The sequence below is a fragment of the Lissotriton vulgaris genome, chromosome 8 (genome assembly GCF_964263255.1).
Source record: "Lissotriton vulgaris chromosome 8, aLisVul1.2, whole genome shotgun sequence".
Classification (NCBI taxonomy): Eukaryota; Metazoa; Chordata; class Amphibia; order Caudata; family Salamandridae; genus Lissotriton; species Lissotriton vulgaris.
The window spans coordinates 1,110,953,439-1,110,977,746 of NC_141696.1; the positions used below are offsets into that span (position 1 = coordinate 1,110,953,439).

General features: G+C 41.9%; 1 protein-coding gene across 13 annotated transcripts in view; it reads right to left on the bottom strand.

Moving 5' to 3' along the window:
• Positions 1-24,308, bottom strand: part of ELF1 (E74 like ETS transcription factor 1) — a 665,417-nt gene that overhangs the window by 249,760 nt on the left and 391,349 nt on the right. For 12 of the 13 annotated variants that reach the window (XM_086934931.1, XM_086934923.1, XM_086934918.1 and 9 more), the window contains one exon: positions 12,530-12,838. In XM_086934931.1, the coding sequence (XP_086791057.1) occupies positions 12,530-12,601 (72 nt within the window). In that variant the 5' untranslated portion in view covers positions 12,602-12,838. Of the gene's footprint in view, positions 1-12,529; positions 12,839-13,226; positions 13,348-24,308 lie in introns of those variants that run through there. The other variant, XM_086934929.1, reaches the window with a different exon arrangement.

Here is a 24,308-nt window from a genome sequence, read left to right on the forward strand (position 1 = left end):
AAGGAGGGTTTTAAAACCTGGGACCGCATAGGGGATCTCGTTGTCAGGGGACCCCTGGGACAAAGATCACATTGTCTCCTTTGAGCAGTTTAGATCTGAGTTTCACTTACAAAACTCGCAATTAGATATTTGCAGGTGCGCCACACCGTGGTGTCCTAATGAGAATTATACACAGAGGTCCCGGAATTCAATACCCTGAAAATAAAGCTTAACATGGGCCCACTCCCCCTTTCTTAAATTCATCCTCCTTAACTCTGGAACCATTGCTTAAACTCAAAGATTATTGGTCGACAGATAGTGGAGGACTGGAATATGATGATTGATGCAGGGCAAGAATGGCCTCACTGGTCTTGGCTATTTCCTCCAATCTACGCGCGATTCGATTTTCTTACTTTCACCGTATTTATTACAGTCCGGATAGTTTGTGGAAGATGGGGTGTGCAAGATTGACGTACTGTACGCGGTGCGGGGATCCCGAGGGATGCTGCTATTACTTGATTTGTCTTATCCCTGCATCTTGCTCTACTGGTCCTCATCCATGCTCAAACTGTGCAGGTGCTGAACTCTACAGTTGTGCTTTGTCGTGGATTATGGACAACTGGGCCGCTAACAGCCATCAGCGGACATTCACTGGCCTGGGATATCTAATTGCCAAATGGGAAATAGCCAATGGCTGGAGGTCACCAGACCCCCATCAAGCTGGCGCAAGGGAATTAACTTTTGGTGCAAAGCGGAACAAGACATCTATAAAATGGTAGATGGGGAGGGGATGCCAAAGAAACACGTGAAGATCTGGGGTCCTTGCACCTCTCTTTTTTCGTAAACTATGCTCCGATGCTTTATTTTCTATGCTTGATGTATGTGGTTTTCTTTGGGGCTCGGCGGAAACCAGTGGAATGTGGGCCTCTCTGCAGGGCCAGCGGGCATGTATATGTAGGTGCCCTTGCACAGCTATGGTTTGTTTACTTTGGAAAACTAATAAAGAAATAGTTTAAAAAAATATATATATATTTATTTTTTTGTCGAATTGGAGGGGAGAGGGATCTAAAGCACCAAATAAAGCATTTCAAGCTTTGTACATCAACTCCGTGTGTGCCTCTTAATCTACTAGCAAGCCGTCTTTGCTCGCTAAGTGAAGGAATATATATATATATATATATATATATGTCTGTAAGTATCCTCGGAAGGAAGAAGGTGAGTCGCACTCCTGGGGGTATTTAAAACGAAAGTCTTTTATTTCGTCGCAGTATACTGGCCAATTGTGTCCCAATGCATTTCGGTCCCATCCAGGACCTTTCTCAAGGGGGCCAGCGGTATCGATGGAGGGGGGAGCGGTGTCATGGCCTCAGGGATTTCATGTTCGTATCGCAGGTGCTTGGTGATTCGATTGCCCCCTGGTGGGCGCCGTGGTCGGCTGGTCCGATGAGGCTGCTGGTTTTTGTAGTCCGCTCCTGCTGCCTCCTTAAGCCCCGTCGGGGAACGATACCAACCATTGCTGCTTTGTACCTCCGCCTATATATAAATCCCACCTTGAGTAAAATATTTTTATTATGTACCAATAATCATAAAAAGTGATGTGCATAATTGATTCAAAGTAATCTAATAATATTTCAATAAAAATGTTACATTAATTTGGTGAAATGTGAACAGCACAAAGTATTAAAATTACTCAAAAGTTTAAGGGTAAATTACACAGGTAGATTTACTCGTGTCTAAATATACCTTTTGTGAATAGGCCCCACAATGTATCAAGTATAACCGTCTTCCCCCCCAAGAAACATAAAGGAGGAAATCACAAGTCAAAGTATCTCTAAAATGGTTTTTTAATTACTACTAAATATAATTTGTACTGAACAAGAAAGATGTGTAAAAACTTAAATGTACAAACTATATTCTTTGTCTTCAATAAGTAGTATTCCATTATAAAGTAGTTTTTACAATGGTGCCATATCCATACTCCCCAAAACCATTTATAAAACCTTTTTTTGATATTCTGCGTCTGCCACAATTTTATCCGATAAGGCATTTACAGACTATCCAACCTAACATAGGGCGACTCTATTGTGGACCACCCGACCATACCTTCTTACTTTGGATACCACATGAAGTAAAAGTCTACATTGCTTGCGTATTATCTCAATGGGTAGACATGTTTACAGGCAATGATTACATTAGATTTATCAACATAAACTATTCCCAAACAAATACTTCCAAAATATATTCTTAAAATAGCCGGCTGGGTAGGGATGTGGATAAGTTCATTTTAAGATTGAAGACCGCATATTTGTTCAGTGACCACAAATGTAGACCATCCCATGTCTTCAAGAAGGTGTTCTAAACTTGTGTGAGAATGTACCATCGTTTGAAACACTGTTTCTTTGGGAAACATTGAAAGGAAGGGACTTTCTTTTAGAGACCTGGAAAGTGCCCCCTCTAGTATACTAAGGCAACGTGGAATAACCTTCCCAAAGCAAAAGGGAACATGATGCCAGTCTAAATATTTAGCTTCCAGACGTATACAACATAGACAGCAGTCCATAATCTATGCCATTATTTCCAGGAGCTATGCGCTTGAAAACATTCCCTCACATTTATTTATTTTATTTTTCTTATAAAGCGCTAACAATCATCCAAGTAGGATATCACGGCGCTGTAATAGCTAAAGTGCGTGGAAGGTTGGCATGGGTCGAGTTAGATTAGTCTGGATTAGGAAAGAGGAAGGTTTTCAGATGTTTCCTGAATGCCAGGTGGCATTCAGGAAACATCTGAAACATTCATGAAGAAACAATGATGGGATACCTCCAATAGGGTGAGGGTCATTACAAAGAAACCCTCATGAGTGCTCTTTGCAAACTATTGCTGCTCCCGGCACGTCGTACGGTACTGTTAAACAAGCCTTTGAAAAAGGAAACTAATGGAGAAGATGGCATTCCAGCTTACAAAGCGAGAACGACACAACTTGGAGCAGGCTTAAGATGAATGTGTCTATTTTCCTCTGCTGCTTCTGTTGAAAGGAAATGACAGTGTCTGTTGTAATTCATGTAAAAGCCCAATAAAAAGAAATAAAATTAAAAAATGACAGCATCTGTCAATATCCAGCTGACACTTAGGTTTCCCATGTACTCCAATAAGTAGACTGACATGTTCGCTTTTGCTTTGGGGAGTTCTAAACCAGCCTGGTTGGACTCAAAATTGATATGTGACCTTCCTTAAGATGCAAAAGAAGCATGTGTCTTGGGCAGAATAATGATAGGATGCTAAAGCTTGGGCAACTGGTAGATATCGAGGAGGGCTAAAACGTGACCACCCGTGCATTTATTTACACTGGCTGGGAATTCACACCAACAACCAGAAAAACATCTAAAACTCTCCGGCAAGCCCACCTGCACTTACAGGTTTCTGATTAACTATTGGCATTGATAACCATATGCCTGATATTGAATGCAGATACTCGCAAAATCAGCCAAACTACTGCGAAAGAGGAGTGCGCTTGACCATGGGCACAAGGTGACCCATTAGTATTCAGTGCTCCTTCCGTTTTACAGGTCCTGTTCACACTCAATTCAATTCAATTCATAAACTTTATTCGATTGTAGGTTTTACAATCATAAAAGTGCATTATATAAGCACACAGTTAAAAACAATACACACAATTCATTTTCAAATGGCAAATAATGACACAGTAAACAGTACAATATATCAGACAATATGAGCATGGGCAATATGTGGTTAAAAATATAAATAACTGTGATCTTAAAAAGCACCAGCAATTTTTTGCAGCATGGTTAGCCATCCATGCTTTTCCTAAAACAGATGGCTTTTTTTAAAAAGTTACATACAAACAAAGTACAGTCACTATTCAGTAGTTGTAGGTAATAAAGTGCGGGTTTAATTTGTGTGAAACTCATTTTTTTAAGGCACGGTTTAAGGTATAGTTTTCGTGGAGTAGAGTAAAAGGGGCAAATAAAAAGGAAGTGTGCCAAGTCTTGAGGAGACTTTCCGTCGCAGCCACAAGCTGGCAACACTTCGCCCCGTTGAGCACCACTTGGGAATGCCAATAGGAGATGATAGAGGTCAAAGCGGAACCTTGTTAGCAGAAACCGTTCATAGCTAGACATAGGCCATGTCAGGTAAGGTTCTGTATGCAAACATGTTTTTAACAATAGATGTTTCCTAACACTGACCTTCTGTATCTCGACCTCTTCTCTGTCGGTGCATCTTAACAAAACTATGGCATTCTTGACCAGGCTCACATCAGATTTTCTGATTGTGTTTGGGGCATAAAACAGATCCTGTCGACCAATTGCCGTTAGGCTGTCCTTTATATACTTTACCCACGGTACCTTAAATCTCCCATCTAGCTGTAAAGCTTCTTTCAGTAGGGCATGTGTTAATGGAATTTCATTGTTTAGCCAACAGTTCAACCAACATGTGACTGGGCTTACTGCTATTCTGTCACCTAGATAGGGGACCCCCAGCTCCTCGTGTACTGAGTAATTCCCGATACCCCTGGGCAGTCTTAAGATCTTTTTTAGGAAGTTATTTTCTGCGACCTCTAGGTCTTTAGTCTTACGGTAGCCCCAGAGCTCACTCCCATAACAGGCAACAGCAACGCTTTTTGCCTGGTACAATTTAAGCAATGCGGCCAACGGGCAGTTGCCAATTTTTTTTGCAAAGCCAAGGATGGCCGCATTGACCCTTGTTGTTTCTCCCTTCTTTTTGGAGACTGCTGGGCCCCATGATAACTTGTAATCTAGCAGGACCCCGAGGTAAGAGAAGGAGTTGGTTGAAGGAATTTTCTCCCCATTTATACTGAAATGGTCAGGTTTCAGAATACCCTTACCTGCTTTCATAACGAAAGACTTGGAGTTATTTATGCTTAAACCACGTGACTCCATAAATTTGTGGAAGGAATTTAATAGTTTCTGGAGGCCGATTGCTGTTCTAGAAATAAGAACAGCATCGTCGGCGTAGAGTAATACAGGTACCCCTTTGCGCTCGACTAAGGGGTAATCTGCTTCTACAAGTAAAAGAAATTCCTCCAGTTCGTTAATGTACAGGTTGAATAAAAAAGGGGCCAAGATACAACCTTGTCGGACACCCCGATTTATTTTAAATTCATCCGTTACGTTAAGGTCTTGGGAGTAACGGACGTTCGCCCTTGTGTCTGTATGCAGATCAGCGAGGAAATTAACAAGGTTCCTCTCTACACCCATTCTCAGCAGAGTGGCCCATAATAGGCTTCTGTCTACACAGTCAAAAGCGGACGACAAGTCCATAAAGGCCATGTAGACAGTGCCTTGTCTCGCCAATGTATACTTACTAAGAATAAGGTATAGGTTCAGACACTGCGTAATGGTCGAGTGATCTGGTCTGAACCCGTATTGTATGGGTGAAAGGATATTATTTTCTTTAGCCCAGGTGGACAACCTGTTAAGAATTACACCCCCTACCACTTTAACTACTGAATTCAGTAAAGAAATTGGCCTGTAACATAGCGGGCTACTGCGGTCGCCCTTCTTAAAAATGGGGACTATAGTTGAAAGACCCCAAATTCTTGGGCATCCAGTTGTCACCGCTGCATTTATTACAGCCGTGAGAACCGGAGCCCAGAAAGGGATACTAGACTTAAACAGGTCCGGCGGCAATCCATCCGGACCCGGGGCTTTGTTGGTGGTTAAACCCTGTATTCCCCTAACGGTCTCTTGTACTGTGAAACACAGTGGAATCGCAGTTGGAGTTAAAAGGTCAGAGACTTCCCGTTGCTCATTGCTCTTAAAAATTGTACTGAAATGGGACACCCACTCCCCCTCTGGGATGTTTGTTCCAATAGCTGTGTCATTTGGATTTTCAAACACAGGTTTGTTAATTATTTGCCAGAACTTGCTGCTATTCCCCAACACAGATGGGTCTAAAAGGGATTCAATAACGTTCGCCTTAATTTCCTTTTTTCTAGTGGCTATTACTTTCTTATAGGCCAGGCGAAGATTTTTTATCAGTTCACGATCTCTGGGTTTAGTTTTTAATGCAAGTTTCAAATCCCTGCTTGCCTTTGAGCAGTTTTGATCAAACCATTTGGAGTTATTCTCACTGTGACCCTTTGTTGGCGCTGTGAGCATGGAGCCAATTTTGGCGACCAGCCCCTCGAACCTAGACAAAATGTTCGAGGGGGTTGAATCAGCTGATAGACAAACGGACAGCTCCTCTTCACATGCGCTGGTTATGTTAGTGTACAGGGTACCTTGATTTACCATTGACCATCTAATGCGACGCCTGCCATTTACGCACCTTAGCATACCATGATCGATGCGTGACTGTCGTTTTGCAATAAATGGTCCGCCCAAGTTCATAACAAGGGGATTATGATCACTGTATATACTGGTGAGAATAGAAAAATGCAAGACCCATTGAACAGCATCTGGAGATATTAATATATGATCGATAAAGGAACCCTGCCCGTGCCCTTTAAAGGTTGGGGTGTCAAAGATTTTTATATCGGGGGCCAACGACATAGCTACAGTCAAATTGTGTTCATTCATTAAGTCGTTTAGGTTCCTGCCACCCCTACTGTGGGAGAAGTGAAAACCTTCCTCATTATAGCACCCTAAGGACCCCATTGGCGTACTAGCTGGGTTACCACATGGTTGAACATTAAAATCACCTGCTATCAACAAATGCCGTGATACATTGTAAACATTTTTGCTCAGAATATCGTTTAGGGAGGCAATATTGCAAGTTTCATTACTACTGTTAGCATTATAGAAATTAACCAGTGTCAACACAATCTTGCCATTTTTTAAATCAATCTTCTGTAAATTCGAATTTACACTATGGAAGTTGCTTATATTACATCGCAGACCTTGGTTAATAAAGATGGCCAAGCCACCCTTGGCTCTACCCCTGGTCGAGGCAACTGCTGGAGTGATAAAACTTAGAAAACCCTCCATGTGAACATTGTTATCCTCTATCCAGGTTTCTTGGAGACATACAATGCTAAATTTTCTAACAAATGTTAGCCATACTGGATCTCGTAACTTATTTGCCAAACCTGCAATATTTCAAGAAATTAAATTTACACTGTCATTGAGAACAGGGCAAGTAACAGACTCTCTGGTTAATTGGGTGGATGTTGAAGTAGGCAACACTGCGCCTGCCACCACCGGGCCCATGGTACTCACTGCATCTGACTCCCGATGCTCGGATGTGTCGCTGTTAACTAGCCTTATATCTGGTAGGGGTATGGAGAGCACCTCGATTTCCCCAGAGAACACTGTAGATGGTACTTTAGGGGGACTACTGTTTTTGACAGCAATTGTTTGGGCAGTGTGTGAATTTTTATCATAGCAGCGACCCCCTAGCTTCTCAGGTGACCTTGAAGTACATGAAGCACTTACCCCACCCCCCATAGCTTCTACATTCCTTAAACATCAGTCGCAGTCCTCTAGGCCGCTAAAGGCCATGAACCTGTTGGAAAGCTCTAGCGGCGTAAATGGTAACAAATTTGACATGTTCCCATTGAAACCTGTTTTATGATTAAAAGGTATGGTATTCCACCCATGTATAGCTGGTGGTGGAGCCAGTTGGTACATGTATACAGGGTTTAGAGCGGACTCGATGTTAGGGAACTGGGTAGAGAAAAAGGTATTGTTATTATAGTATTGTGGGGGGAAGACAGTGGATCTGGGGTAAAAGTATGTCAGGGGGCGTGGTACTATGCAGTTTTTTTCATTTCCGTAAGGCCAATTCAGGATATGTTGTACGGCTTGCCTGTCTCTAAAATTTATGACCACGACATCGCCACCAATGGCCTTTGCTCTGCCCCCCAGCCAAGACAGACGCCGGACATGGACTATCTCACCGTTTATCGCAGTGGGTTTGGGTCTATAAAGAGAGAGCCAATGCGTTATTTTATTTTTTAGTTGTGAGTAGCCCTCTCTTTTACCATTGGGCAGTTCTGGGACCCCAGTGAGTATGACCACGTACGGTAAAGCTTCTGGGGGAAGCTCTGTGGGTGGTGTCCTAGACTGGCCCCCTCTTCCCCAGTTATTCTCCTTCCCTTCAGGCCTAAGGGATCTTTCCGGGAGAGTACTAGGTTCCCTGGATGTAATATTGGCGGAAGTGGTTGTTTTACTAGGTGGTAATAAGGTAGTAAGTTTACCCTGTGTAGCGGTTGAAGCTGTTAGAGAGTTTTTACAGGTATTGCCGCCATATGCTTTCGATGCCTCATTTGAGGAATTAGGGGCGGCTGAAGTTGCTACAGCTACCTGGCTATTGCTTATGCTAGGTTTAGATGGTGTGGGACCCACGGTATTTTTTAAGGGGGGTTGGGTTGTTGTGATGACTTGTTGGTGCTGTACTTTAGATTGTCCTTGTAAGCGTACAAAATTCCCTAACACAGTCAAATCCCCCTCAATTTTACCTAGACGTGCCTCCATCCCCCTGAATCTATCTGACAAAGCAAGCATATAACTACGTATAATCAACTCAATATTGTCTAGAAGCGACTTGGGGGTGGCAGATTGCAAGTCCTCCTCCATCTGGATAAGAGTAGTATCTGAATCTGTAGATGCTTGAGGTACAGATATCGGTAAAGTAGGGCTGACTGTTATGGTTTGGTTAGTATCAAGGACTCCCATTGATGGTATTGTAACAGTGTTCTTCTTTTTACCAAACTCGGTGTGACTTGTTTTGGGCTTATTAGCTATTGTGGTTTTCCTTCTTCTTTTAGGTGGAGGGGGCCCATGCGTTTTATCTGTCACTGGCCTCGAGTTTTTGCCTCTTACAACTTTACCAGGCCTTATTGTAGGGGATATTAGGATCTTAGGGATGTTATTGTGTTCAGTGGTCACTGTAGAGATGGTTTCTTGAGTTTGAGTGGGTGACAGTGCCGGAGCTAAACATTCTTGGAGGAGCAAGGGTACGCTGCAAGTCAGTGAGGTGTTGTCTACTGAGGTGCTGATCAGATCGTCGTGTGAAGAAACAGACATTGTAGGTTCACACTCATTTTCCTCTTGACTCCACGAGGTGAGGGAGTAGAGAAGTGGCATTCAGGAAGCATTCTGTACTGAGAGTCACAATGTACACTTGTAAGTGTTGCTTTTAGGAGTAGGTTTCGCTTTTCTTTTTACTGCTGATTAACATAGTGGACTAATGCAATGACTATGTGAGCGGAATTGAATGTACGAGGAAAAGTGGTGGGTGTTGTCTACTAGAAAGTCCACAAAGACATTGACACTCTGAAGATTATTAAGCAATTTAAACAGCCTTGGTTTGGTTAACAGGGTGGTAAAATGGACTTGGACCTGGTGTGTAATTGGAAACAGAGAATGCTGGTGAAAATGGGTTCAATCTGATGAGATGGGTGGAAGCCAGGCTGCCACCAGCTTCAGTTTCTGTCTTATCTTTTGCAATGCCTTATCCACACCATTGCAAGGCTTGGAATAAAGAGGTGCCTCTTTTTGGTTACACTAAAACCTTGAACAGAGTTGATACTCAAGAGGAAGTAAAACAAACATTGATATGCTATTTTAGAAACCTCAAAATATTGAGGTTGCATGATTTGTTCTCGTTTGAAAGTGCTACGAGGCCACATATAATTGATCAGCATGTGACACAGAAACCAAACAACATCATAGTTCAGCTAAATTCGAAGACGTCCAAAAGACATGCCTTGTGGACAGAAAGACTCTAGGCAGTGAGATGGGGAAAGTGAACTGCTGGAACTAAATTGTGAGAGATTTGGGAGTTATTCCAAAATTCAAACAGTATGAAATGAAACGTGGACTTCAAAATGAATGTGGGGTAGCAGAGATGGTCTCCTTTCTGTTATAAGACTCACGCAGATCACTTCCAGATGTCACAGTCTGCATCACAGAACATTTACGGTTGGCACTATCAAATGTCTTCACTGGTAAGAAATATTGTAGGGTGGATGGTGTGCATATTCTCTTGCCTTTGTGTAATGAAAGTAGGCTTGTGGCAGCTGCATTGTGCGATAACCGTGTTTAGGTATACTTGAACATTCAGAATGCAGTTGATGTACAGTACGACAACTAAATAAAATGCACAAAAAGCAATACAACACAAAAGAAAATGCAAGGGAATAACACAAAAATGCAATAATATAAAACAGCAGAACACAATTTAACATACCAGTGCAAAACATGCCAACAGAATACAACAAAACACAATGAAACAAAACCGTTTGACACAACTGTGTGCCATCACAAGTAAGTAACGCAGCAAAATAGCAGAATATAATGTAGAACAACAGAACAGTACACTCAACACGAAAACCACAACACAATTGTCTTGTATTCTGTTGCTGTTGTGGTATTAATGTTTTGTGCTCAATTACTATTGTGATACATAGTTTTTCTTCATCAACCTTAAAAAGTGAGGCTCGGTTTCCACCAAAAGCTACACATTCCGTTAAAAATTCATTGCCAAACAAATAACCACTACTAAAGTTGTAAATTACAGCCACTTCAACTCTGCAACCTTACAGGATACCATACCAATGAACCCCAAACTGTGCACAGATCAGGTATTAAAATGGTACTTCGCAGGTTCAGATTATGTAGCCATCCGTGCATCTCTAGCAGGCCTATGATTAACAATTTAAGGATTTAAATAGGTATAATATGGATGGGGAGGGGTAATGTGAGAGATATTCCCCTTCTTCTGGGTTATAAATAAAGTACATATTCTAATGGACTTCTGTTCCAAGAATAGGCATCATGAGATTCAACTACCTCAGGAGAAGGCAAAAAGCAATTTAGTTGTTGACAAAAAGAGTGGTAAATGTAGTAAACGACTGTCTGGCATGAAGAGGTTATGTAAAACATGATTACCAAAATGTAGAGCCCTGTGACAAACAGAATAGGGTACAGGGAATGTGAGGAGAATCTAAAGATGGAGATTAAAGGACGTCTACTTTAGGACAAGAGAAGTGGGTGTGGGTAGTCTGGATAGCTCAAGTGCTATCTGTCATCACTTTTCTATACCTATACAGCTGATACTCTCGTTGTTTGCTCCTTCTTAGCCTAACGCCATGCTTTGCGCTCTAGTATCAAGGTGCACTAATGAATGCAACTGAACAGTTAATACAGTGTAATCCCATGACCAGTCCTGGTGCTCCTGACTGGAGTCAAAGCACATAATATTGAGATTAAAAAACCACCAGGGCCCATCCTAAAATAAAATTCAGGTCTGCGAAAGGATCAAGTGTTCTGGTATTTGTTACTCATATTGGGTGCCCATTTCCATCCAACAGTGCTTAATTTGTGCCAGTGGTTGCAGGTGGTAGCCAACAGGGTTCATGTTTCATCATCAAAATTTGATCCAGGGCCAGAGAGACATAGGCAAAAAAGGGATAACATTAGAAAGATAAAAGATAGAAAACAGTGAAAGAAGGAGAAAGAAGTACCTGAAAAAGTGAGATAAAGAGACAGAACGCTTAGGTTAGGGAGTGGAAGAAATAGGCATGAGATGGAATCAAGATCAGGCAGCCTTTGTTCACCACAACCCAGGTACTGGACAGAGCAAGCGGGACTCGCAAGCAAAATATTGGACCGGCCACTTATGTTTTTTCTAATAAATTAAGCACTGCTAATGACAGCATGTTAAGCTGGTCTCTATCGTAAAGATGGTACAGCGTATCTCTCCACAAAAGACAGGTCATCCTTGGCCAAATGAAGGATGACAGAAGCACTGGCCTGAATGTAGCTCCCCTTAACTGCACACTTTTGTCATGGTCAAGGACACTAGAATTATGTTATTTGCAGTGCGTCGTTGTCCACATTATTATAAATTTACCACATAATGCATCATCTGCTGCATAATCTGAATGTTTCAACGTAAAAAATTGTTTGTAGCTCAAACGGATCAAAAGTTACCAAAAACGCAGCAGTATCTGATGCTGCACAGTGGAAGGCACTTGCAGAGGTTGATTAGTCACCTTTGTGTTGTTTATGGTTGTATTGGAGTGTCAAACTGGTACTAATGAGGTGAAATTTTGACCAGATATTGTAAAGATAACAAAATATTGAGGTCATACTATGTGCGGCATCATACAGCTTAATTTGCCTTTTCTTGTTGTATAATTTAGTCAACCCTGCAGTATAGCGTTGTCATCCCTGCCACATAATTCCAGTGGGCCTGGTCATGATTATCCAGCCTCGTCAAATTTGTGTTCTGATCAAAGCACGCACTGGGTCGGCTTATCACTTAAACAGCTCTGCACCAATCATTTGGTGTAAATATTGGTCTCAGACATCTTGTATAACCGGTGCTTTCAATGGGCAGGTGCTCGCACTTTTTTAATTTGAAAGGTTGAGCACCTGCACTTATCAGCGAGAGTTCAATACTTTTAATGGGAAAGCACCTCCACTTCAAGAGCACACAGGTACGCTGGAACAGCCAGTACCTACACTTCTGTGATTCCATTTTAACCACTGTTTTCAATTACCACTAAAAGAAACACAGGCCGATGAAAATGTGCTTATCATGATGCCTTTTCACACAGTACCTGGTGTTCATCTTCCATCACGTTACTGGCGAACTCGAAAACCAGCTCATTCTGCTGTACGACAGAAGTCATGGTGCCGCATCCCCTGGTCTCAGCGGCGCGCGAGAAGCCCAAGAGTAGCCTCCTCGCGGGACTGTACACAGATGACGTCAGAGGGCGGCAGTCTGGTGAGTCAGCGGCCCGGGTCAGATGTCGGGGTTTCCCCCCTAGCACGTGAGACGTGCAGCCCCGTGAGGTTTCTCAGTCACCATACACACACCGGCGGAGGCTGTTCCAGCTTTTCCCTTTCAGTCAAAAGCGTCTTCAACCCTGAAAAAGACAAACAGAAGAGCAAACTTAACAAAGTCATCTTTTGCTCACAGAGCACATCGAAGCAAGAGCAACAATTTCCACAGCCAGAGGAAAGTCAGCCGCTCCCACTCAGTTCCTATTAAACTTTCCACGTCACTTCAAAGCCCCCACATCTGACAGCATTTAGACGCTTTAAACGACTTTGCCCTCGTATTGCAAAACGAGCACAGGGGATAAACAATTCGAACGCTAGAAGCAACCTGGCTTGACCTAAAATTATTTCATGTTATCAATAGCATAGACAATAAATATACCGTTCTTATTTCCAGGGTCACTTAAAAAGAGGTTTATGTTACTCGGTTAACCGGTCGGCTGAAATAAGGGTTGACAAAGAAAACCCACGTACTTTTCAGATTCTGTTCCAATTCAGCAGTCCGTCGGCAGTCTGACATAAAGAGTTCTTGTCAGCCTTTGGCCGCCCTGTGAATGTGTGTCCTTATCTCTAGCGCAGGCCTGCGAGGGCAGGAAGGAAAGGAAACAGCACAACCCGCGTCATGGTACATTAACATGCAAAAAAAAAAAAAAAAGAGAAAAGACGAGATCTGTGCGGCCCAGCAACAGAAAATAGAGATGATGTTCGGAAGCGGTTCTAATTGAGAGCGCGAGGAGGGTGTTTAAAGGGAGCACGCGGGGTGGGGGCTTACCCAACACTTCACAGGGGGAGGCGACCAGCCCTTGATGGAACAGAGCCTGGCACAGTGCTCAGATATCAAGGAATCTAGACACATTGAAATACAATGTGGCAGAGCAGACTACGGTACCCAACTTATTTGGTGTCACTTGTTCTCTTACTGGAAAGCAGAACATATACATTAAGAGTACTATAGCTAAAGAGGAGATGTGTTGTGGACTCGCCCTCCCTGCCGTCACCTACCCAGCCGGACCTTGGGCGAATTTCCCCTCGTCTCTACGTCCTTTCTTCCTCCTACCCCTTTACCCTAGCCCCTTACCCTTCCTTGCTCCATTCACCTTGTCCCCTATGTTCGTTAAATGCTTTTCTTGATACTTATGTTACTTTTAACTGATGTAAATTGCAACATTATTGTCCCTCATGTAAAGCTCCCCGATTCCATCTGGTCTAGCCAGCGCTATATAATAACTCATTAATTAATTTTCTTCCCATTTAGTACTCTTTCTCTCTCTGTCTTCCTCCCTAGCTTCTAGCTCCTATCCACTCTCCCCTGAATCTCTCACCTTGCCTGCTAGTCTGCCTAGCCCCCTGTCCTTTGTGCCCTTTGACTAAGCTCTCCTTCTCCCCTTGTTGGTGAAAGGTCCAATACTTATACTCTGGAGTCTCAGCATACCCGCTGAGAGAGTCCACTGCGCCAAGGGAGCCACTCACAGCTGAGGTATGGTATGGCACCCCTTGCCGAAGCACTCCCTCCCCCCTTTTTGGGGAAGGATCCAGTATGTAGGCCTTGGAGTCTCAGAGACCCCTCTGAGAGAGTCCACTGCGTAAAGGGAGCCTCCCGCAACAGAGATAGGAAGTGATACCACTTCCCCTGGGATCACAGCTTACTGGACTTTGGACGTTGCTTTGAAAGGTCTACTGGTTTGTGTCCCAGTCACCCTTCCCCTCCTCTTTCCTTGCGGTGTCCTTCACCCTCTCCTCCTCTTTCCCGTCTACTTCCCCAGCTCCTTCCCCCCCCCCCCTAAATCTTTCCCCTTGCCTGCGTTTCCCCTTACGTATTTGTGCTTATTGTTTATCCTGACCTTACAAGTAACTATGTTGCCATGCTCTAATAACTGTGTAACCTTTGTAACGATGTAACCTGTAACTATGATCTGATGCTCATGTAAAGCGCTCCGATACCTCCGGGTCTAGCCAGCGCTATGTAAAACCTTTAAAAAAATTTTTATAAATAAACTGTACGTTTCTCGAATGGGCCCAGAGTTTCTAAGGTATTTAGTACAGAATGTTCTGCTAGAATTGTTTGGGTGATTTTACCCTTGGGACCATCACGAGTATCAGGGAAAAGCCACCTATTACTTACTTGATGGAGAACCAGTTTTATTTTATTTTTTCTTCTTGCTATGGATGCATGAGGTAAAGTCTGCTGCTAAAAAGTATTGAGGTGAAAGCTGGCAAGCGTCCAGGTGAAAACAGACTCGGCAGTGGCTTCCCACTTCCAAGACAAGGGTAATCTTTCAAAGCATCCTTTCTAACAACGAAACAGTTGCACATTCGTTATTCTAGAGAACCGAAGTTGAGAAATGTGGAAAGATGGTTATATAGAACGTAGGTAAATATATTCGCCACAGCACAAAAAAAACAGCTTGAGGCCTTCAACAATATCTTTGCTGGTGATCTGTTAGTCAATCAATCAATCAATAGTTCCGTTAGTCACTTCAGGCCAGCATCAACCATCACCGAGATACAGTGGGTCCAATGATGAATGCAAGAAAGTGTAAAGTGAGCCTTTTCACGTCCGAGGCTGAGAAAAGCCCATGCCAGATGTAAGCGGAAGATGAGCCGGTAAACTCAGGACAGGGAAAGAAACCTAGACTACTAGAGATGCAAATAAGAGCGGCAAATTGGTCACCTTTCTGAGAGATGATCTTGCACACATAGCAATACAGAATCAAGAAGAAACAGACAAGACTTGGAAAACCATTTGGTCCTATTAGATAATTATTCAAAAGGGCACATTTGTTCTAATAAAAGCATCAAGGGAAAACGTTGAACATATTTTTCACACATGCAGAGGGGAACCATCCCCAAAAGTTGACAGCACAAACAGGTTCTAGCTTTTTACCCGTTGACAATGTCTTCTATTTTACATTTTTAAGTCTAGCTTGACAGCACAGCTCAAGGGTGTAAATTATCAAAACAACGCTTCTATTACTCCACCACTTAAATATATACTATTCTTTATTGTTATCATTCATATAAATAATTGAAGTACATTAATTTCATACGAATGTAAACAGTACAGACTGGGAACACAAACCAGCCCTTGCAACTCTGCTGGACCAGGGGAGGGGGGGCTAGCGAGAAGCAGCACTGCTTCTACTTTAGCATTGCTGCCGTTTTTGTTACAGGGGGCCGATACTGCAGCACTGTTGCAAAACCGTGCCGAAATAACAAAACCAGCCCTCACCGCTTGAAAAATGGCCCTCACCCTTCCAGCCCACCAGGAAAACCCCCGGTGCCGGATACAGCCAGTCCGGCTCTGAATGTAATGTGTCTAAAAGTAACCAGGGTAAGATACCATCACAAGATGGCACACACTTTGCAACGATTGCCTTAATGTTGTAGTAATTTTTTGAATGAGGATTTTTAGTCTTTCAAATATAGCCCCTGTGATGTACGCCAAAGACACGTGGGGACTGAGAGCACATCTGGTTGATGGACGCCGCATGGGCAGTGAGTCTAAGAAAGAATTGATCTGTTTCTTTGTATATTATTTTGACAATTTCATGAATTATCATTTACCTCCGCTGATGATTTGTGGATGGGAGACACTAAAAGCCATACTCGACTCACTATATAATTAGATCACGAGTGGCCCACGAACAGTGCTCAATCATCGGGGATTTTACCTCTGAAGAAGTTTGCAGTGTCAAACGAAACGCGTCAGGTGCGCCCTACACTCCTTGAAATAAACGCGTTAGCATCGTGCAGAGTGTGCGACTCCAATTTCTTTCAAAAGTAGAAAGCCCTTCAAACATATCCAGCGATTGGTCCGGTCGCAGGAGGACGCACCACCAGTAAGAGCGCCACGTTTCCCCGCAACACGGACCGAAAACTCATTACTCGGTCAAACGAACTCACAAGGGGATAATGGCTGCCACCAGACACCGGAGCCTGGTATGGATCTAAATGCAGTTTTTGGTAATGTCCAACTGCAAGGAACTGCACGACTGGGAATCTAATCTCTCAGCAAGACAGTGACTTAAGAGGCAAACATCAATCATCAGGCCGTCAGGAGCAATGAATACGTGGACCACAAGGACCAGCATGCCGTACTTAACCATCAACCTGGCTGTCCACTAGAGGGCCGGACTTGCTTCAAATTAGATCACGAGTGGCCCACGAACAGTGCTTAATCATCGGGGATTTTACCTCTGAAGAAGTTTGCAGTGTCAAACGAAACGCGTCAGGTGCGCCCCACACTCCTTGAAATAAACGCCTGTTAGCATCGTGCAGAGTGTGCGACTCCAATTTCTTTCAAAAGTAGAAAGCCCTTCAAACACATATATATATATATCCACTCCCATATCCACTCCCCGCGTTTCGGGGATGAACCCTTGATCAGGCGTGATCAAGGGTTCATCCCCGAAATGCGTTGTTTTTCCCGTTGCTGAAATAAACTAAGCAAAAGCACTTGAGGAGTCCGAGTGGTTCTTGTGAGAAGATTAGAACCTGGGAGTGAATAGTTACGAAGCGCCGGCTTCGGTACTCGGACCGCCCAGACAGCCTCGCAATCTCTTCCGGCATTCTTGGAGCGAAAAAAAAGATTATATATATATATATATATATATATATATATATATATATATATATATATATATTTTTTTTTTTTTTCACTGAAAAAACCATAGGTTTCACACCAGTTATAGTTACCTGGAAATTTTACTGACATAAAACCATTGAAATTCCCACGTTATAGTTAGTTGGACTCACTATAACTTGCGCGCCTGCAATGCACTGCTGATGATGTCACATATTACATCACTCATGACATGGTCAGTGACATCACTCATGACATCACTGATGACACCATCCAGTGAATGTGTGTCTTTCTGAAAAATAAATATGTTTTATATATGTATTTGTAAAGGTGGATGGAAGAATAAATGTTTAAATAAGTGTCTAAATGTTTTTTTTTTTAAATGATTGATTAACTGGCTTATTAAGTGTATCTTAGTGAATACATATATTAGCGAGTAATGTTTAAATATTTAAATGTTTGTATCAGTGTTTCACTTCGTGTATAAGTGGCTGCATGGGTTGGTGAGTAGCTACATGTGTGTGCAATGGGTTATTAGATGTTTTTTTAGTATCAGTAAGAGTGTCTGTATGGTTTGGTGGGGTTATTACTTAGCACATAGATGCATCAATGACTGATTCACTGTTTGTATGTGTTTTGAAGACAGATTATGTGCAGGACTGTATGGGTGGATGAGTGTGTATATGTGTGTGTTAGTGAGTGAATGACTGTCTCACTAGTGTCTTTATCAGTAACTACATATGTTTTAATCTAGTATATGGAGTATTGATGTATATAAGTGAGTAAATGTGAGAGTGAGAGATTGTAAGAGTTCCTGTTTAAATAAGTATGTGTTTCTAGAAGTGATTGTTTAAGAGAGTAAGTATGTGTAAGTTTCCTTAGAAGTAAGGTGGTAGTGTGTGTATAGCTGTATATGCAAATAAATGGATGTTCAATAGTTTATTTGCATGTGTGAGTATGTGTGTGAGTAACTTTTGGATGACTGTCGGTGTGTAACAGGATGTATAGGTGTATCACTACATATGATGAGTGAGTATATGTATGAGTGACTATATAGAACTGTTGGTGAATGAGTGGATGTGTATATAGATGGTGGAATTACTGAATTGGTTGTTGTAACTGGTATGGGTATCCCCATGTTTTTGAAAATGTTAGTTTCTATTTTTGAATATGTGTTTCAAGGGTTACATTACACTGAAAGGAGGTCTGTCACTCTGTCACAAGGATGGTGACATCTGTGATGTCATGAGTGATGTCACTGACCATGTCATGAGTGATGTAATATGTGACATCATCAGCAGTGCATTGCAGGCGCGCAAGTTATAGTGAGTCCAACTAACTATAACGTGGGAATTTCAATGGTTTTATGTCAGTAAAATTTCCAGGTAACTATAACTGGTGTGAAACCTATGGTTTTTTTCAGTGAATTTCATAAGTTTTTTAAATGCTAATTCCTAACTATAACTGGTGTGAAACCTATGGTTTTTTCAGTGAATTTCATAAGTTTTTTAAATGCTAATTCCTAACTATAACTGGTGTGGAACCTATGGTTTTTTCAGTGAATTTCATAGGTTTTTTAAATGCTTATTCCTAACTATAACATGTGTGAAACCTATACTTTTTCAGTGAATTTCATAGGTTTTTTAAATGCTAATTCCTAACTATAACTGGTGTGAAACCTATGGTTTTTTCAGTGACTATATATATATATAAAATTTCTATGGCAAAATGAAACCCCTCATTTTGTTCCTTTTCAAATTAAATGTATTAAGTGTTACCACTTTATTCCAATCAAGATGACTTCAGGTGTGCCATACTTTTGTCATAAGTAAGACTGTTAGCGTTCTAGTTGTTCTTTAGAACACTCTGGGACATTCTGTCATTGGGCTACATCTGGCTGATATTTGGGCTACATTTGGGCTCTTTTGTCTCTGGTGGCCATCTTGGGAGACTGCATATCAGAATTTTTTTAATGAAATATAAGAGGATTTGAGAGGATTTGAGAAGTCACTCAAAATGTGCCCTAATTTTTCTTTCTTCAGCACTAATCATAATTTCTATGGCAAATTGAACCCCCTCATTTTGTTCCTTTGCAAATTAAATGTTTTACGTGTTAACACTTTATTCCAATCAAGATGACTTCAGGTGTGCCATACTTTTGTCATAAGTAAGACTGTTAGCGCTCTAGTTGTTCTTTAGAACACTCTGGGACATTCTGTCATTGGGCTATAGTTGGGCTACATCTGGCTGATATTTGGGCTACATTTGTTTTTTTTGTCTCTGGTGGCCATCTTTGGGCTACATTGGGCTACATTTGGACTCTAACATATATATAGCCCAATATAGCCCAATATATATGGTTTCAAAGTTAATTTTCGTAAAAACCACTGGAGCATATATCTTGAGACATAGCAAAGGCACATCGGGGTACCAGTCCCTACAATTTTGCCAAGTTTGGTGGAAATCCATTCAGCCGTTCGGGCTAAAAGTGAGTTTGTCCGCCCTATGGAAATTAACATGGAGAAAACACGTTTTGGGATCCCCTTTTATCTCAGCCCCCGCTTGACGAATCCCCCCCACATTTTCAGGGAAAGAGCGGAGCGGAGAGGGCCACCTACTTTGAGAAATTCGCGAAGATTCGTCCACCGGCGCCAAAGTTATTCCAAATAGAATGTTGCGGATTTCCTAGGGAAAGTAGATCCTAACTATAACTACCTACTGGCGACCGCCAGTAGGTAATATATATATATATATTCCCACGTCATGTGGATGAACAGACTAACTAAGCCATACCTGGTACACGTGTTTACATCTTTTGAAATTGCATTTATTTAGCGGTTACAGTAAGCATGGATGGCTTTGATATGCAATTACCCATACCTTCTCACAGCTTCCACTATTCACAAATGAGAGGTATACTAGCTCTATCCTAATTTTGATTTTCTCTGCATACGTTATGTATGTTTTTGATCTATCCGGAGGGAGTAAATGATATAAATACCTCGCACCCAAAATGATTATATTTCATAATGGGACAGCGGTTTAATGCCCAAAGTGATACTTCTCCTACACAAGAAGGACTATATTCTTTATCACGTCACAAGAAAATTGTGGCAGTTTCCTTGATAACTTATGGACCTTAACATTGATGTGGCCCTCCAGACGGTATCCTAGTGTAAGGACCATCCACTTGTTAGACCAGACAGCCTTAGGGTGGTCTTCCCCCAACTTTTTGCCTGCCTCCCTCCATTTTTCTGTACTCGTTTTTGCTGGCTTTAGGACTCCGCACACTTTACCAGTGCTAAAGTGCATGTGCTCTTGCCCTAAAACATGCTAACATTGGTTCATACCCAACAGACATTTAATTTACTTATAAGTTCCTTGTAAAGTGTACTACATGTGCTCAGGGCCTGTACATTACACACTGCTGGTGGGCCTGCAGCACTGCTTGTGCCACCCACTTAAATATCCCTCTGACCATGTCTCATGCCTGCCACGGCAGGACGGGTATGTGCAATTTACTGCCATTTCAACTTGGCATTTAACCATTTGCATAGCCTTAAACTCCCCTTTTATTACACATAAGTCACCTCTAATGTAGGCCCTAGGCAGTCCATAGGGCAGTGTGCTGTGTAAGTAAAAGCTAGGACCTGTACTTTTATGTTTTGCATGTCCTTGTAGTAATACACTGCTAAATTAGTTTTTCACTGCTGTGAGGACTATTCCTCTCAGAGGTGAACATTTGGAATTCCTTAAAATACGTTTAAGCTTTGATTCTTGATTAGAAAGGAGTAGCCTCATCATGTTTCATATCTTTGGATTGGTAATGATAAATCCTCTTTACTGGTTAAGATGTGTTTAAGATTACTATTTTAGAAACGCCAATTTTAGATAGTGGGTATTTCTCTGCTCTTACTGCTGTGTGTGCCTTGCAGCTGGTCTCCAATACATGTCTGGGCTGGGTGATAGCTACACTTTGTGCATTACCCTCCAGACAGCCACAAACACAGGAAGGCTAGGTGTGGTTGAGTACCCATTTACATACATCTGCATTCTGATGGCCCTTCCTGGGCAGGAAGGGAGGAAGCAGCTAACACACTTCAATAGCTACTGGCCTGACCCCATACAAAGGACCGATTACCTACTCCCACAACAGATAACCTGGCAGACAGGACTGGACTGAAAGGGATACTGGTGCACTAAAAAGTCTCTCTGAAGTCTACCCCACTTCAAAGGCACATTTGGGTATACGTACTGGGCCTCTGACTCCACAAAATCAGACAAATCTGGGTCTAAAACTGAACCTCTGTCAGAAGAGCTGTTGTGTTGCTCAAAGGACTCCACTGGACTACAGATCTTGAAGGCCTTTTTTTCTGTTGTTGCCCTGCTGCCTGCTTCTCTCGGACTCTGCTGAAGGAGAGCTGGTCTCTGCCTTCTTCCAATTGATCTCCAAGGGCTTGTTGCTTGCCTTCTGGTGCTTGTGATTCAGGGATATCAAAGTCTCTACCCCTGTTCCTGTGTCTGGCTCACTGGAAATGGCCAAGATACCTACAACATGGATTTCAACGCATCTCTTGTCTGGGTATAGCAAAACCAGTACATCAACCCGGTTTCAGGGTTAGAATCAGTGCATCGCCTCAGAAACAGCGCTTTACCTCCAGAGATTGATGCATCGAACAGCGTATCACTACAGCTGCAGCTTAGTGAGTTTGACCCATCCCCTTGACTGCATGGCAGAAACCTCCACATTGCTTGATGCCTCTCGACTCTGGCACGAGTCTTCGTAACTGACGCATCACCTTAACTGCATGGAGAAGATCGACGGATCCTGCACCGGCGGTACTCCACGTAAACGCATCTCGCTGTTTGCAACAAGGTAAGGTACTTTGTTCACTGAGGCCGGTTTGGGTCCTGTAGCCAGTAGGAGCTCCATTGCGGTCGGACTGAACTTTGACTCAGTTCAGCGTGACCTAAAGTAACCTTTTTAGTACTACTTGCTTCTAAGCGCTTTGCTGCATTCATTCTTTCTAAATTCAAAATCTCACTTTCTGCTTATTGGATTTTTGTCATTTTGGTCTTGTTTTATTTATAAAGTCACATTTTATTTTTCTAAACTGTTGTGGAGTCTTTGTGTGGTGTTTTAACTGTGTTACTGTATGAACGATTGCACAAATACTTTACACATTGCCTTCTACTTTAAGCCTGCATGCTTTGTGCCGAGTTACCAGAGGGTTAGTACAGGATAACTTAAGTTGTTTTTTAACTTACCCTGATTAGGATTGTGATCCCTACTTCGACAGGGTACACACATCTGCCAACGAGAGACCCAATTTTTAACACTGCTTTATAAGCATCTCTTTATATTTGGCTAAATATTACACTTTTTTCGGTCGACTTACCATTGTATATGGTTAGCTTTACTGCGACGATTCTAGCCAAATGCTATTGACAAGTATGTCTTTTGAGACATGATAATGTTACATTCTTTTTTAAGAAAACTGACTTGAACACGTGCTTTTCCTCCCTCCCTTCTTTTCTTTGGCTAGATATGATCATCAATTACTTTACTTTCACTATTGTGAATTGCGATAATTTAATTCCATTTGGTGAGACAGCTCATACTTTTAAAAGTCTTAAATATGCATGTATACCAGTGCTCAATTTAAGCCTGTACTTTCTGGTGCTGAGCACTGGCACTGGATTGGTTTCCGGTGCTGGACACCGGCACCTAATTGTAAACACCACACTTAAGGCAGTCTGTCACAAGGTGGTGTTGCTCATATAATTTAGAGATGAGCAGCATAACAGTTGTTTAGGAAAACAATATACATAAACAAATGTGTTAATACCTGTTTCCCCAGCCATTCCTTTAGCTTTGGGGACCTGGAATAAATTGAACTGTCGCATTTACATGCGAAAGAGATGGTTAGTAGTTGTTTGGGCAGCAAAGAAAAGGGCGATGGGTGGTGCAAGCTGCAGTGGCCTCCTAGTCAGAGCCCTGGCACTTAATATTTTACAAATTGAGCACTGATGTATACTTTAGACGGGGATCGCAGACAGATGGTACAAGGTTCTTTCACTCTACTTTATACACTACTTGAATTGGTTCATGAATGTTTTTTGTTTTACAAAGAGCCAGAAGAGTTAGAAGCAAAAGCATGTGAATCCACTCTCGGGCTGGTGCATAATTGTACAATGGTATGCATATGATTTTGTGTACTTTTCTTTGAAGTTGAGTGTGAAAGAGTAACTTTGACAAGTCCAGCCCAGCATAAACTATTCACACATAATTAGTGTTCACACTATGGTGAATAAGTGAAGTTTTGCTTATTAAGTGATGGAATAATAGATTTTGTATTCTGTAATTTCTAGCATTGAGGAAGTCATTAAGTGACAAAACGCGTTAGCGAGCTAGAATAGAGTATCAACAAGATCAAATAAGGAAGACTTGGAATATAATAAGATTGACATTTTGATTATTTAAATGTGGGGAAGTAATTCAGGGGAATTCTTGAGGGATGAATACAATATTGTGGAAATCTTCCCTTGGATGAGTGACTTGTCCACTTATACCTCCCTGGAGCACCAGAACGTTACCAATAAGGACCAGAGTGCCATTTCTGCATGCCGAAAGTAACAAATGTACTCAAAAGTGTATATTACTACAAAAGTGCAGTTTCTGAATAGCACTTTGTAGTAATCTTGAGTAGTACTAATATAGTACAACAAAGCTTACTACCAAGTGCAGTTTGTGAATTAGGTCTAGAATTGCTTAGCTCATAGACGTACTGAAATCCATTTTTTCGCTGCAAAAGACTTAAAAAAATATTTTGGAGAACACTCAAAAAACAGCTACACTTATTGGCTTTGCAATACTTTTTAATATCGGTAGCAGTGAAATCTACGAATGACTAGAAATAAAATTTTCAGTTATCAATTCATACATGGTCACAAGGATTTTAATTTGCAAGAAG